The 16,616-nt window shown below is 47.8% G+C and overlaps 1 protein-coding gene across 1 annotated transcript in view; it reads left to right on the forward strand.

The window, feature by feature from the left end:
* Positions 1 to 4,080: 4,080 nt before the first annotated feature.
* Positions 4,081 to 16,616, forward strand: part of KSR1 (kinase suppressor of ras 1) — a 199,883-nt gene continuing 187,347 nt past the window's right edge. Inside the window, exon 1 of the mRNA XM_042780477.1 lies at positions 4,081 to 4,317. Within this exon, the coding sequence (XP_042636411.1) occupies positions 4,081 to 4,317 (237 nt within the window). The remainder of the gene's footprint in view (positions 4,318 to 16,616) is intronic.

The raw sequence follows: 16,616 nt of genomic DNA on the forward strand, positions 1-16,616 counted from the left end.
TTGAAAGAATACAGCCCTGATGCACACTTTTCCTGACTTTAAACCATGCAATATTCCCTGGTTCTGTCTGAACAACCACCTCTTGGTCTATCCACAGCTTCCTTGTGAGCAAATTAAGTGTTCTGGAATGCCCATTCTTCCCAATAGTATCCATAATGTGTTATGATCCACAAAATTGAATGCCTTTGCATAGTCATGTAAATATCTTTCTGGTATCCTTTGCTTTCTGCCAAGATCCATCTGACATCAGCAATGATATCACTTGTTCCATGTCATCTTCTGAATCCTACTTGAATTTCTGGCAGTTTGCTGTCAATATACTGCTACAGCTGTTTTATTATTATTTTTTTAATTGTGCTTTTGGTGCAAATTTACAGAGCAGAATTTGTTTCACATTCAACATTTCGTGTACATTTGGTTTCACTCCCCAATTACCATCCCCAACCTCTGGGTGGACTCAAACCGACAACCTTTTGGTTAGCAGCTGTGTGTGTTAATGTTTTGTACTACCCATGGACTCGTGGTTGACAGGACACCCAAATCCAGTAGAGAAGGCTGGCATCTGTCTGAGATGAACTGGGAAGGAAAGCTACAGCCTATTGGATGCTTTAAGCAAATCAGAAGTCTGTGTCCACAGAAGAGGTATGATGCCACAGGCTGGCAGTGGGCCTTTCCCCTCACCCCGCTTTTTTTTTAATTTTTATTGTGATTTGGCTGAAAGTTTACAGAGCGAATTCATTTTCCATACAGCAGTTCACACACACTGTGTTTCATGACATGGACTGCAGTTTCCCACAATGTAACAGTTCTCTTCTTACTTCCTCCCTGTGGTTACCTCTTCCCTGTGTCCTTTCCTATGCATTCCTGCCCCCTGAGCTAACTCCCTGTGCAAATATTGCCCTCCTGTTCGCCCATGATTGACTGTTCTAAGGAATGTATCTACCTGATGTAAATGTTCACCCTCCTATGCCTGTTTATTGTTTGGCTGGAAGCCATGGGAGTCAGTTCAATTCCAGACCTAAAGGGTAACTAGGGGCTATAATCTCAAGGGTCTCATCAGACTCTCTCAGACCAGTAAACCTGGTCTTTTTTATGATATTTATGAGAACATTGTTCTCCCACTCTATATCTAGGATCTCCTGCACCAGTCCCTGGGCACCATGTAATTCTTCTGGTGTCATAGTCATATAGGCTGAGGTTCACCAGTCCTTTGGACTAATTATTTCCTTGCATCTTTGGTTTTCTTCATTCTTCTTTGTTCTGGACCAGTAAAGACCATTGTAGCATCTAAATGGACACTTGCAAGCTTTTAAGACCCCTGTCGCTATTCAGCAAAGTAGGATGTAGAGCAATGTTTTTGTGTAGTATGTTATGCCAATTGAGTTTGATGTCCCCTGTGACCATGGTCCCAAGCCCAGTAGGCCTTCTTAAGATTCAACCTGTTCCTGGACTCACCAGCAAGACCAGTCTGTTCTGGCTTCCCACATAAAGCATCTAGGGGGAAGAATGTGTGGACCTGGACCCACTAGTTTATCAGTTATACACTTGATATAAATGAATAAATAGGCATTTATCAGGAAATCCCTTGTGAACTGAGTGAGTTAGGCTGAGTCAGACTGAGTCAGTAGGTCAAAGCTGGCAGCCCTGGCTGTTGGACAAATGGAGTCTGAGGCAGCCAGGCTGAGCTGTGTTTGAGCCCTGTGGTTCTGCCCACTGACCTCCAATGCTTCTCTAAGTCTGGTCCTCAGGCCGGCAGCAGCAGCATCACTTGGGAACTTGTTAGAAATACAAATTCTCTGGTGTCATCCCTGACCTACTGAATTGGAAACTCCGGGGATCGTGCCAAGCAATTGTGTATTAATACGTCTTCCAGATGATTCTGACGCATGCTCAAGTTTGAAAAGCACTATTACACTGTTGCTCTTTTGGGGCAGTTAATATTCAGCTTCTGAGGGGTGGTGGTATTAAGGTCTCAGTCAGGGTTGGGGTCTTCAGAGATGCAGTGCAGGGGGTCCTGATAGAGACTGAGTGAAGATTAGATCAGTGGTTCTTAATTCAAGGGATTAGGGGTCAGGGAGGAATCCACTTATATTTCTGAAAATCATCTTGGGAGGGGTTACTTTGCAAAAACACACTGTAAAGTTCTCATAGCTTTGTTTTTTAGATCTGACATTTAATTTACTTTGAAACACCAAGCACCATTTAAGAAAGGGGCACTATGTTAACAGGCATAATAAAAAGGAGGGCCTTTGCCTCACTGCCATCGAGTCAATCCGACTCATAGTGACCCCTCCTTGGGTTTCCGAGGCTGTATCTCTACAGAGGTGATTGCCCAATCTACCTTCCAAGGAGAGGCTGGTGGATTTGAACCCCCAGCCTCCTGGTTAGCAGTCAAATGCCTTAGGCACTACACCACCAGAGCTCCCAAAAAGGAGGGCAGGTGGGTTAAATAAACTGCCACTCAGTACAGGTTATTTTCACATCTATAGTTCAGGTTGGAATCCAATGTTTGGACCCTACCTCCCGCCCAATCCTTTTCCTCAACTACTAAGTGCCTAGGCCTGAGATGGCCTGAGATATAGGAGGAACAGTGGAAGACCTACCTGCCTGGAAGAACTCACAAAGTGGATGCCCAACTTCATGGAGCCCCTACTGTGTGTCATGTACTGTATTTGGCTCTGTGCAGAGGATACAAAGATAAAATTAGCCACTGGCTTCTGAAATCAAGGTGCTTACAAGAGAGAAGAATTCAGAGGAGAAATATTGCTTCTGGTTAGTTGATGTTGGGAGGAGGGATGTGCAGGACCTTTTATCAGAGTTTCATTTTTCAGTTTAGCCAGACAATAGAGCATATGAGGCAAACTGGTGGAAGGTGGGAACCGTGGGTGACCAGATGGACTTGAACGCTGGATTAGGGTGTCTAGGAACAGATAACTACCAGTCCAGGTCAGTACTGCTCCCTAGCTCAGGCTGCTGGTGATAGCCATACTGAGGAAATTTCAAGTTAGATAGCAGCAATTGCTGACATTCACCTAGTGACTACATGTGCTGTACGTACCATAACTCACTCTTCAAAAAGAATCCTAAGACAGGTACTACTATCGACCGATTTTACTGATGAAGAAACTAAGACGCCCAGCGGTGAAGTAATTTGCCCAAGGTCACACAGCTACGACGTGGTAGAACTAGAATTTGAACCCATGATTTTTGCTCTGGTGCATTCTCAACTGCATGGCATTAGATCGGTGTACCACTCCCACATATCCGGGTTGGCCTGCTGGGTTGGGTGTGACGAAGGGACAGTATTTTGGTGGGTACTTAGGGTCCAGAAGAAAGCCTTTACGTTTTTTTCTCCATGCCTGAGTATCCCCTTTGGTATGAGCAACTGACAGTAAAGTGCTACGCATACCAGTTACAGGGCACTTCTTTTAAGGCCCCTTCCCACTATGATGGCGGCCCCTAAACCCGCATAGAAATTCTGGAACCTCATTGTCCCCTTTTTGCAGGACTGGGCTGCAGCTGAGGAATTGCCGGACCATACATACCCTCTCCCTCCCCATCCGGGTTTCGCGGGAAGCCCCTTTGCTGCGGATATGGCGGTAGGCGGAGAGACTAGACTCCCCAGGCTCCCGGCGCTCAGGGGAGGAGTCCGCGCAGAGCAGCCACTCCCGGTGCCGAGGTGGGCCCTCCCGCACCGACTGCGCCCAGCTTGGAGTGATGAGCCAGGACAGCGGTGCAGGGCGCGGAACACCGACTGGGGCCAACCGCGGGTGTCGGCCAGGAGGCAGGTGCGCGGCCCGGACTACAAGTCCCGGCATGCCCCGCTGCCCTGACCCGGCCCCCCGCTACCCCTTAAAGGCTTAGGGAGCCCGAGCCGTCGGATCACCACGGCTTTCGCTTTGCAGCGGCGCCTGGGCAGGAGGAGGAGCGGGCTCGTCGGCGGGCTCTCCTCGCGTCCCGGATCCCTCAGAGCAGAGGGGCGCTCCCTCATCCAGCCTTACCAGTTCCAGAATTCCCTAGCGAGGCGCCGGAGCCCCCGCGCCCCCAGCCTCGGCCATTCCGCGGCCCCAATGCCGAGGCATGGATAAAGCAGCGCTGCGCGCGGCGGCGGCGATGGGGGAGAAGAAGGAGGGCGGCAGCGGGGGCGACGCGGCGGCAGCAGCGGATGGGGGCGCCGGGGCCGCGGCTAGCCGAGCGCTGCAGCAGTGCGGCCAGCTCCAGAAGCTCATCGACATCTCCATCGGCAGCCTGCGCGGGCTGCGCACCAAGTGTGCGGTGTCTAACGACCTCACCCAGCAGGAGATCCGGACTCTGGAGGTAAGGAGCCCCGTGGCGCCGCCAGACGGTGAGGACGGGGTGCACTGCCCGGGAAGCGACGACCCTGCGCTCCCTCCCTGCCTCAGTTCACTCCTTTCCAAGTTGCATCCTTGAGCCCGGGCTGTCCCCCTTTGAGGCTTCCTGTCCTTTCTCCGCTCACTGATGCAGCAGCTTGGGGACCCAGGACCAGCACCTTGCCTTAGGCAGGAATGAGGGGAGGCGTGGTGGGAATGGGGTAGAGGTTCATGGACCCCGTGTGAGGGTGGGGGGGGGGCCCGCGGACATCCCCCACCCTCTCCTTCACCTTCACCTCATTTGCAGTTTGCGGGGCCGCAGGACTCACTCTTCTTCTGAGTCACACGGTGGTCCTTTCCCTTTGTGACTGAGCGGAGCAACTCGTGGGCTGGGTTGACGGATATGCGGTGGGGGCGTCCTCCTGAAGTGTGCGCGCAGGTCCGCCGCCTCCTGCCTTCCCCTCCGCGCCCCAGACTCGCTCTAGTCCCTTCCCATTCCTTTCCTTCAGGTTCTCGTCTGCCGCTCTTTAAAAAGTGTTTGCTGAAACAGCATTTTTGCTGTTCAGGCATTTGGTACTTTCCTTTCGTGTTGCCACAGCATTTCACTGTTCAAAATGTAATTACTCACTCACTCTCCCCACTCCCTCCTCCATGCATTGGATTTTGGCTTAGGAAGGATTATGCTGGGGAATGAAGCCTTTGGTGGGAAGATGACACTATTTAAGGGGTTCTGATGGAGACGGCCTCAAATATAAAGAAGAAATAATATAAGCTGGTCCTTTTCTTAAATCATAGCTACAAGGAAGTGCAGTATTAAAAGGATTTTGAACTAGCTAAAGGGCTGTCGGGCTCTCAGACGGAGTCTCTCCCTGTCCCCCCACCCCAATACACAATAGAGGGAAAGTAGTGTCATTCCCAACTTGCTTTTGTCCAGGGTCTTGGAAGCCTATGGAATTCCAGGGATAATAGCTACTACCCTCAGTCTTGAGGAAGGGGCACACTCCACCTAGTATTGCCACATCTGGCCTTCTGCAGGTCTCAGGATGTTTTGTTTTATTAGAAGCTCATTTTCTCACCCCCCCTCCTTGTTATTGCTAATTGCCTCTGCCAGCTGTCATAGATCCAGCCAGCTATTTGTGGTAATTGTTACAACACCAGTCCTCCCTCCTTTCTGCACACCACAAGCCTGAATCCCTGTTTGGTCCAAAATGTTCTGGGATGACTCTTTCTCTCTTAAAAGCTCCGAAGCCAGAGATAGTAGAAACATCCAATCAGTGCTGGCTATTATTGTTGTTTTTTTATTACAGTCTCTGTAATAGTACTGACCAAGGCTTTGCTTAACCAAACCAACAAAATCCCCCACAATTGTCTCTTCTGCATGCATGATGCTGTTTTTCAAGTGGCGAGATAAACGGATTTCTTGAACACAGCTGAGTGTGTTTGCTCAGCAAAGTTCAGTTTTCAAGCTGACACAATAGGGTGCCTGTGTGGCTTAGTTCGGGGAGGAGAGGTCTTCCTGTAGCATGTGTCTGGCTGGACATCAGTGGTGTTGGGATGAGAGAATATTCACTGTGTTGGGCATCTCTCCGATTATCCCCCATGTTGGTCTGAAGCGTTCCTGGTTCCCAGAGAATAGAAGGGAGAGCTGTTTGCTGTTCGTGCTCTGGAAGTGGCCCTGTGCCCTCGAGGTACCTTGATTTCCAAAAGCTCTTGCTCTTTTTGATGAGATTGTGGCATCATGACCCCCCTAAACATTGAGCTATTTTGGTCTCTGAGTTGGTTTATTCAGTGGCCTCTCTTCTGAGATCCTGGGTGTTTATTTGGGTGTTTGTCTCTGGCAGTAGGACACCCATCCTAAGGCCTGATGGAGGTTTGCAGTGGAAATGGAAGCTAATACCCGGCTCCATGATCTCACCACTGTGATGTGGATTCAGGTTCATTCTGCCAGTTGCCGTCAAGCCGATTCTGACTCCACGAATGTGTCAGAGTAGAACAGTGTTCCTCAGGGCTTTCAATGGCTAATTTTTCAGGAGTAGCTCACCAGGCCTTTTTTCCAAGGTACCTTTGGGTGGATTTGAACCTCCAACGTTTGGTTCACTCTACTCATCTGAAAAAGTAGGACCTGGGTTTTTACTTGGGGAATTTAGACCCTTAGAGCTAGTTCTCTGGGGTTGCCACCAAGTTTGGGTGAATCATTTCACCCCATAGGCCTCAGTTACCTTGCCTGCAAAATGAGGACACTGCAGTGGGTCTCTGGGGGCTCTTGCACTCTGTCTATGATTTTAGTGAAGGACACTCAGTTGGGTTGGGTTGAATCAAACTTTCGTGATCACGTGTGTGCACCCCCAATTTAAGAATACCCAGGGTTCGATCAAAATTGGAGGTCCTGGGTAGAGTGGGAGAAAAATGTGGAACAAGATTCAAAAACACAAAAATGACCAGAATTACTGGTCAGATAAGAGACTGGTGGAACCCCCAAAACTATGGCCCCGGGTTACCCTTTGGGCCTAGAAATGGACTCCCTTCTGTGGATTGGCTTTCAGCCCAACAGTAGAAAGACCTATATGTAGAACACCTACCCCAGGGAGATGCACCCCTTAGATCAACCAGCCATGAGACATTAGAGGGGCAGCATTCACACAGAGGGAAAGCTGGACAGAAAGGAATGCATGGATAAGAAGAGCACAGGGAGGGCGTAATTACAGGGAGAAGAGGGGAGGAGAGTTTTTCACAATTGGGGATTGTAGTTGGGGCCTTGAAATCAAATGTCCATGACCTGTTGAATGTAAAACAAACCTGCTTCATAAATTTGCACCCAAAGCACAGTTTAAAAAAGAAAAAGAATACCCAGGGTTCTAAACTCCTGATTTACTCAACTGATAAAATACAGGTCATGTTTATTTCTAAAAGAGGTTGACATTAAGGGCAGTGCAGCAAACAGAAAGCCCAAGGGTTTCAAATCAAGTCTGAGTTCTCTCTATGTCACTGCAGGCAAATCCTGTGACTTTTGAACCTCTGCTTCCCCATCTGTAAAATGGGAATGAGACTGCTTAGACTGTCAGATTGTAAGTGTGTATCCTAACTACTCAAGGATTCTATCTATAAGCATTTCCTAGTGGGGGTCACATGGGATTCACTCCACAGGCCACCTTAGGGCAAGGTGCTTCTGTACTGGCTCTTGTTTCTTAGAGATGAGTGACACGGGCAAGGGAGCAGCTGGGCAGAGGCAGGCCACCCTCAGCAGGGCGTGGTGAGGCCAGGCAGGGCAGTGGTGATGTCCATTCTGGCTTCCTTTCTTATACCTTTCTATAGGCTCCTCTCACATACCCGCCCAGGGCCACAGGAGACATAGCTTGCAACATCAGACTCCTGGCTTTTGAAGAATGGTCTAACCACCAGAGGGCTTGGTTTATGCAACCATGCCAGACTTTTCCCTGAATCTTAGGAACTCCAGTCCACTGTGGCCCTCATTAAATAATGAGGGAGAAACAGCATATGAAATGTCCTGAAAATGCCTACCTGGGGCCAGCTTGCTGGTGTCAGACATTCTAGGTTGTGATGGTGTGCAGGGGCCAGTGTTTCGAATGACTTGCTCCATGTGAGGGCCATGATGACTTCTCTCATTATGGTCAGGCTTGAATTGAAATGGGTTGAGGGGCCAAGGTTTAATATAATATTTGCCAGGCAGTATGTTGGACCCTTCTCAATCTCTTAAGATTTCCTGGGGAGCCACCAACCTTATGACACACATTTTTTTCCTCCTCAAATGGGAAAAGAGGGAGATAAAACCTAGAACCAGAATTTGAAGCTGTGAAGAGAAGTTGTGATGCTGCTCTCTCCTAGCAGAAACTGGTGCCCTGTTTTCTTCAGATCCTCCCAGGGGTCTGAGAACTCCACTGAGGCCAATGGGAATGTTTTTATTCCCCAGACATGCTCACATAGGACACCTGGCTTGTCTCACCATTGGGCCTTCACTCATTTGTCCTCTGTGGGCCGACCCTGTGCCTGGTGCTGGCAAGACAGTGGTGAGCAAAGCACACACGCGTGTTGTTTCATGGAGCTTCAGGTCTGGTGGGCATTGTAAATTTGTGTGTTGCAGCCAACCTACTGGTACTTTTTAGAGATAGGCCCTGCCACACTGAGTTTCCCCACCTTGTGCTCTTACACTGAAAAATCCCTTAAGTAAGCTGACTTGGAAAGAGGGTTTTCCTGAACCACCTTGCCTGTAAGGCCTTGTTGAGGAGTGGCTACTTGGGGACCTGTGGCAGGTTCAGTGTCTGCACTTTGGCCATCTGCCCGAGGTGTTGCCCTGGAGTTAGGAGGCACCTGGGGCCAAACTGCTACTTGGGGTGGTCAGAGATGCCTGACCTTCACTTAGCTCAGCAGTGCCCTGCCAGAGGTCAGCCCCCTCACTTGTCTTCCCATATCCATCCTTAGGGCTGGCAGAGGGCACCAGACACTGACTAATGTTTTGTAAGAAATCTTACTGATTTCTTTACTGAACTTCTTCTCTGGCAGGCGCCCCAACCGCCAGCAAGAATTCTGGGGTAGTCTGGGACAAAGAAGTAGATTTGTCCTTTTGTAACTGGTTTCTGAAAATAGCCCAAGCAATTAACGTGTTCTTTGTCTTTCTAACATATCCTGGGAAGTAGGGGGCCACCAGACCTCACACCTGCAACTAACCTCCGGAAGGGAGGGCACCTGATGCAGTCAATCATGCATATTCATTAATTGATTTGATCTTAACTATACAGTAAGGTCCCAGCATGTTTATTCATTGACATCCCAGTGAATGGGGGACCCTGGACCTTGGGACTCTCCCTTTCTCAGGGGCTCCCTGTCTGTGGGGGGATCCTGGGTTGGTGAGAACATCCATGAATGGGAGAGGGTGACATGTCCTTGAGGACAGTGGAAGCCCCACGCCATGAACTCTCTTAGACCTTGCTTGATGTGTCTGTCTGTATCCATTCTGGTTACAATACATGGATACCTGTACGTACAGGTAATAGTCTCACGAATTTTGTAAGCCATTATAGAGAATTCAGGAATGCACATGGGGCAGTGAGACTCTGACTTAGGTCAGGTGGCTAATTCAGAGGAGGGCTGAGCAAGCAATCACAAGGACAGAGTCCTAACGTGTGAGGAACCAGCTCTGGATAGCTAGGTGGTGGAGAAAGCCTGCATGGGCAGCCAGGGGAGGACCTAGTCCTTCTAGCTTGTGACCTAGCCTTGGTGCTGGAGGAAGAGAAAGGGCTGGCTAGTCTGAAGTGCAGCGAGTTGTGCAGACTGCAGTAGCCAGAGATGTTTTGACCTAACTCTGAGTGGTTAGAGAGAGGGAGGAAGAGACACAGAAGAAGTGGCTGGTGAGGAGAAATGGAGATGTGGGCAGGTCAAGCGTGGATCCATTTCCAGGTGGGAATTGGATTCATGCTGTTCCTTGCCACCTAGTTAGTGTTAAAGGTAGGTTTGCCCATATTCCCCCTTTAGTAGTGCAGTTGGTGACATCAGTAGCTTTGAAGGTGGGTGGGTTGTTCTCTCAGTCTTTGGGGCACGGTCAGTCTAACAGGAGAGCAGGCAAGTGCACTGTAACTCCAGGACCTGGGCTAGTGCCGGGCACTTAAGGGAGAGGGAGCCCAGCATCAGGAATCTGAAGGATAGTCTAGTCCAACCTCCTAGTTTGATAGGATATTCCCAGAGTCATACATCCCTGGCAGAACTGAGACTGAAACTTGGTTTTGCTTCCCCCCACCCCCAGCTGCTGCCACCATTGTGGCATTTCTCTGTTTCTGCTCTACCTCCTGGGTTTACTCTCCTGCTGAAGCTACTCTAGCCCATCCCCAGAGCTGAGCACTACCCTCTTCCGTGATGACCACTTTCACCTTGGCAGCTTTATCTCTGGTGCACCTTGCCGCGGCTGTTTCTCAGCAGCTGCCTGGGGAGGGACCTGACATTTCCCTAGGCGTCCCTGGGTGGTGCTCAGCTGCTAATGAAAAGGTTGGAGGTTCAAGTCTGCCCAGAGGTGCTATGGAAGCAAGCCCTGGTGATCTACTTCTGAAAAATCAACCATTGACAACTCTGTAGAGTACAGGTCTATTCTGACATAGTTGGGGTTGCTGTGAGACTTGACAGCAACTGATGTGAGCCTGGGGAGGGGAGGGGAGGGGAGGGCTGGAGGGAGGCCTGACCAGATCTACAGCCTGGATTTGGTTCATGTGAGCTTGGGGAGACTGTGGTTTGCTGCCTGGGGACAGTGATGGGAATGCCTCCCTGGGGTCTTTTGTAAGCTCCTTCTCCTCCACAGCCATTTCCTTTCCCAGAGTGGTCTGGGTTGGCTCAAAGTCCAGAAAAGCTACATTCCACACCACAAGTGTTCTGGACCTGTCTGCTTGCTGTGGTCTACAAAGGCTCTGACCTGTGGTGGCAGTGGCTGCAATGGGTGGGACTTAGCAAAACCTACACCAAGGCTAAGCTGTGCTTTTTAAAACAGATATCCTTTTAGAGTAGGTTGATTGGAATCTTTAGTCAGATAAAAGTTCAAAGGGAAAGCTGTGTAGGTATTGTTGGGGTTATGGAAGTGACCTTTGAGCAGAGAGGGCAGATGTGGAATGAGAAACATTCTCTGTCACCTGCACTATTTGAACACTGCACTACTCCTGGCATATACTGCCCTGTTTCCCGCTCACAATGACCCTGCAAGGTTTGATCCCCATTGTACAGATGAGGAAATTGAAGCTCAGAGGGATTGAGAGACTGTCCAAACTAGGAGGTGGTTGGACTTAAACATTGGCCCAGAACCCATATTGCCTTAAAAACAACATGGTGAGGGAATTCTGGGGCCATGACTGTTGAGACTAAAGGAGGGACCAATAACAAAAGGGGAAACAAGGGGCATTTGGGTGGCTTAACTCTAGATGCCTGCTGGCTGATGGCCAAACCAGGCTATGCAGCCTCTGAGCTCGAGATCAAGGCTACTTCCCTAAAGTTCTAGCCCAGCACTTCAAACCATGAGGCAATGGGCTCTGCACACGTGTTTCATTCTGAGAAACCAGAAGCTGCCTGGAGATCAAACCAAAAAACCAAACCCACTGCCGTCAAGTTGATTCCAACTCATAGTGACCCTATTGGATAGGGTAGAACTGCCCCGTAGGGTTTCTAAGGCTGTAATCTTTACTGGAGCACGCTGCCGCATCTTTTTCCTGTGGAGCTGCTGGTGGGTTCAAACCACTGACCTTTCCATTAGCAGTTGGGCACTTAACTCCTATACTACCAGGGCTCCTTGGCTGGAGATCAGTTTACTCATAATTGTCTTCATGGCTACCTGCCCTATTTTTTCTGAATGATTTTTTATTCCTTTGATAATTAGTATCCTCTTTAATTTTCTACTTCTAATTAAAATGTTTTAAAAATTTACACAGTGATACATAATGACTGTTTTACAAAAAGAATACAGATGAACAAAAACATCATATAAACTGCCTCTCAGAGTTAATTCCTGTCAACTTCGCTGAGTATCCTTCCAGCATTTGCACACAGTGCACATGGAGACATTTGAGGAGCAGACCATGTGTGTTAGCATATAAACATCTTCTTTCTACATTAGCACATATCAGGACTTCTAGTGGCTGCATTGTGTGGTCATACCATACATTTGTCTAGCCAGCCTCACGCTGTTGGCCTTTCAGGATAATTCCAATTCTTGCCACGATAAATGAACGAACAGATCTGTCTTGGAAGAAGTACAGCCAGAATACACCTTAGAAGTGAGAATAGCCAGACTTCGTCTCTTATACTTTGATCACACTGTCAGAAGGGACCAGTCCCTGGAGAAGGATATCATGCTTGTTAAAGTAGAGGGTCCGTGGAAAAGGGGAAGACCCTCAGTGAGATGGACTGACACAGTGGCTGTGATGATGGGCTCAAGCATAGAAAAGACTGTGAAGCTGGCATAGGACCAGGCACTGCTTCGTTTGTTGTGCACAGGGTCACTGTGAGTCAGCATCTAACAACAACCATTGTTAACCAGGCTGCAAGAAGTCTCTTCCTAGGAATGGAATTTGCTGGGCCAAACACATGAACATGTTCAACATCTGTCCTGTTCTTTAAAATCTCTAGTGCACAATACTCCTCCCTCCTTCCCAGTCAGGAATGCCAGGGCTTATAAAATGGTAGCCTTTAGATCGATCCCTTTGCGGGTACATCTGTATTTATTCTGTGGTTTAGGAGTGTCAACAGGAGATAGGACATGACCCCATGGCTTAGGTTCTGGGTTCTGGGTCAGGAATTATGAGTTCTAGTTTTGCAGTGGCCTGTGTTTGAGGGTCTATGTTGTGTGTTGTTGATTGTGGCTTCTGGTTTTGTGGTTGCTTGCAGCACAACGAGGCCCCTCTGGGTACCTTTTCTTGCTCCAACACAGCAGAGGGGAGGGTAGGATTTTAGGCCTCCTATGTCTGCCGCCTGGTCGCCTTTAGGCAGTACACAGCCATATGGTGAGGTCATGATCACTTGAGGCTTCTGAGAGGTACTTCACTTAACTGTAGCCTCAATTTCAACAACAAACACAAATATTGATCAGAGAGTTCTTTGGGGTGTCTGGCTTTGGGATTAATTGATTCAGTAGAATCTGAAAGTCCTAAAGGAGCTCTGGTGGTACAGTGGTTAAAGCATTAGGCTGTGAACTACAAGCTTGGCAGTTTGAACCCACCAGCCACTCCACGGGAGAAAGGTGAGCCAATCTGCTTTAGTATAATTTACAGCCTTGGAAACCCTATGTTGTTGTTATGTGCCGTCGAGTCGGCCCCGACTCATAGCGACCCCTCCTTGGGTTGCCGAGGCAGTATCACTACGGAAGTAGATTGCCCAACCTTCCTTCCAAGGGGTGGCTATTAAAAAAAAAAAAAAAAAAAAAAAAAAAAAAAAAAAAAAAAAAAAAAAAAAACCTCACTGCCATCACGTTGATTCCAACTCAATACCAATTCCCTTTGGGTTTCTGAGGCAGTAAATCTTTAGGGAAGTAGATTGCTCAGTCTTCCTTTCATGCAGTGGCTGGTGAGTTTGAACCACCAACTTTCTGGTTAGCAGTCAAATGCCCTAGGCACTGCACCACCAGAGCTCCTCGGAAAACACTATGTTGTTGATGTTAGTGCAGTCGAGTCGGACCTGACAGTTCTATTCAGTGCTGTGGGGTCGCTGTGAGTTAGAATCGACTCAGTGGCACTGGATTTGATTGGAATTCCTAAGGTAAGAGGGCTGCAGAGGGTCTTGCATTTCCATCTAGTGACCAGCTCCCTCATCTTGCAGGTGAGGAGAGTGAAGGCGGGGGTGGGGTGGGGTGGGGAAGTGACTCATCTAGAACACCTGCAACTAGAGAGCATGAACAAAGACTGGAGAAGAGAGGGTGGTCAATGAAGGAGTGTTGGTTAATAAAGGAGTACTGGGCTGGCCATTGAAGAGCTCTGGTGGGGTAGTGGTTAAAGCATTTGACTGCTAACTAAAAGCTCGGTGATTGGACCTCACCATCTGCTCCATAGGAAAAAGATGAAGCAGTCTGCTTCCATCAAGATTACAGCCTTGGAAACCCTATGGGCAGTTCTGCTCTGTTCTAAAGGCTCACTATGAGTTAGAATCACCTCGAAGGCAGTGGGTGGGTGAGAGCTGGGCATTAGATCTGGGTGCTTACAACCTTGAGTGAGACATTACACCACCATGACTTTGGTCTGTTGACTGATGGTGAACGAGCTTACCAATTCCATCCTTGATGATGGTGGGACCCTTGACTTTAAGGAGTTTCCTGCACAATGAGGCAAACTGGATTTGCTTCTCTCGCCCATGCCAATGTCTAAGGAATCCTGGGGACTGGAGAGATTCTTGGGGAACAATTTGCAGTGTCGTCTGTAGGCGCCCCACTTTTTTAAGAATTTTTCTTTTTTTATGGTTTTGAGAGTATACACAGCAGAACGTAGACCAATTAAATAATTTCTACATATGCAATTCATCGACATTGATTACATTCTTTGAGTTGTGCAAGTACTCACCCTCCTTTTCTGAATTGTTCCCCTCCCGTTAACATACACTCACTGCCCCGAAGGTTCCTATCAGATCTTTCAAACTGCTATTATCATTTTGATCCCATATAGATAGCTCTTAAAGTAGCACAATGCTCAAGTCAGACAATCTTTATTTATTTATTTTTTAATTGTGATCTGCGTGAAAATTTACAAAGCAAATTCACTTTCCATACAACAGTTCATATATACTTTGTCTCATGACATTGACTACAATTTACCCCAGCTCCCCTCCCACTTCCTCCCTATAGTTACCTCTTCCCTGTGTCCATCTCTCCATGTACTCCTGCCCCCTGAGCTGTCTCCCTGTGCATAACAGCCCTTCTTTCTCCCATGATTGTTCTCTCCAAGGAGTGTATCTACCTCAGGTAAATGTTCAACTCATATGGCTGACTTTTGTTTGGCTGGAAGTCACAGGTGTGGGTTCAATTCCAGACCTGAAGGGCAGCTAGGGGCCATAGTCTCAGGGGTTCCACTGGGCTCTACCAGACCAGCAAACCTGGTCCCCCCCTTTTTTCCCCCCCAAATGATTTTGAGTTTTGTTCCACATTGTTTTCCTTTGCTATCCAGGATCTCCTACATAGATCCCCCTCCGAGTGGTTGACAGTGGTAGCCAGGCACCACCCAGTTCTTTGGGTCCCATAGTCGCATGGGCTGCGGATCGCATGGTGTACCAGTCACCAGGACTAATTGTTTCCATGAATCTTTGGTTTTCTTCATTCTTCCCTGCTCTGGATGAGGAAAGACCCATCGTTGCATCTAGATGGCTGCTTGCAAGCTTTTAAGATCCCAGTCGCTACTCACCAAAGTAGGAGGTGGAACAATGTTTTGAGTAGTATGTTATGCCAGTTGAGCTTGATGTCCCCTGCGACTATGGTCCCGAGCCCACAGGTTCAACTACTCGCTCCCTCTGGGTAGCTGGCTGTGACCAAGCAGTGATTATAGCCTTGTCTCTTGTCAGCTCTACTATACCCCGGGAGTTCTTACAGACCATACAGATACACTTACGGGACCATTGTCAAGGCAGACATTCTTTACCAGTTAAGCTAAACTGCTATTTGGTTTAAAGAAGATTCCAGGGAATATTTTTGGTTTAAGGTTAAAAATTATCCCAGCACTGGTTTCGGGAGTTCATTTGGCCACCATAGCTCTGGCAAGGCTGGATTCCATGAGAATCTGAAATTCTGTTCTGCATTTCACCTCTTTTGATCAGGATTCTTCTATAGAGTCTTTGATCAAAATGTTCAGTAATGGTAGACAGGCACCCTCCAGTTCTTCTGGTCTCAAAACAAAGGGGAGGCAGTTGTGCATAGAGGCAATTAGCTGCACATTCCATTTCCTCCTCCTCTTCCTGATTTGCACAGGCCCCTTTTTGAAAGTCAATCTACCCATTTGGCTGGTTTATCCTCAGTGAACTGTCTTGAGTCTTTGGCCCTAACTTTCAAGGGCTTCTTCCTTCCACTGAAAGATCCTCTGGGACATAGATGGGTCCACCTTTATTTCTGTAGAGCCCAGTGTTTGTCTTAAAAAAGTCATGCATATTTTGCATTCTGTACTATGATATATCATTGGTTTTAATATCCAGATCATGTTATCAATTCCGATTGTTTGTAGAATCGTAACTTTCTTTTAATCTTGTCCCCGTCTTGGCTTTTCCCCCCCGTCCTATACCCCAGGTAGAGATAAAGAGGTAAACTCTGAGGACAGCTGTTTGGATCCCAAATGCTTTGTCATTTATTCCCAGGCATGACTGCTTCTCCTCTGCATTGAAAAAGTCCCAATTTAAATGCTGCCACTTTTAAACCCTATGTATTTACGTACATCTGTATTTCTCTGTCTTCCTGGCCTTGTTGGGCAGCAGTGTGTTTTAATTGGGCAGATTGCCTTTCAAAATAATGGAGTTGAAGTCATCCTGTTTACTTACTTTTTTCCCTCTCTCCTTCTGTTTTTCCACCCTCAGAATAATTTGAAGAATGAATTCAACTTGTGTTTAAAATGGAAAAAAAGAAAAAGCATAATGCTATATGTGAATAGACAGGCTATAATTAGGAAAAGTAACTTCATACAGCATGAAATACGGTCTTATACTAGCAACATATTGATCATGAGGGTTTTGCTTTCTGCAGTTGGAAAAAAGAAGCTGCTTAAAGAGTGATGTGGTTTTCTTAGGTCTGGCACCTGGAGATTTTGAGTCCTGACTTAATTTGGGTTTAGTTTTGATCTG

The sequence above is a fragment of the Orycteropus afer genome, unplaced genomic scaffold (assembly GCF_000298275.1).
Source record: "Orycteropus afer afer isolate SDZICR_OR568_19922 unplaced genomic scaffold, OryAfe1.0 scaffold00042, whole genome shotgun sequence".
Taxonomy (NCBI): Eukaryota; Metazoa; Chordata; class Mammalia; order Tubulidentata; family Orycteropodidae; genus Orycteropus; species Orycteropus afer.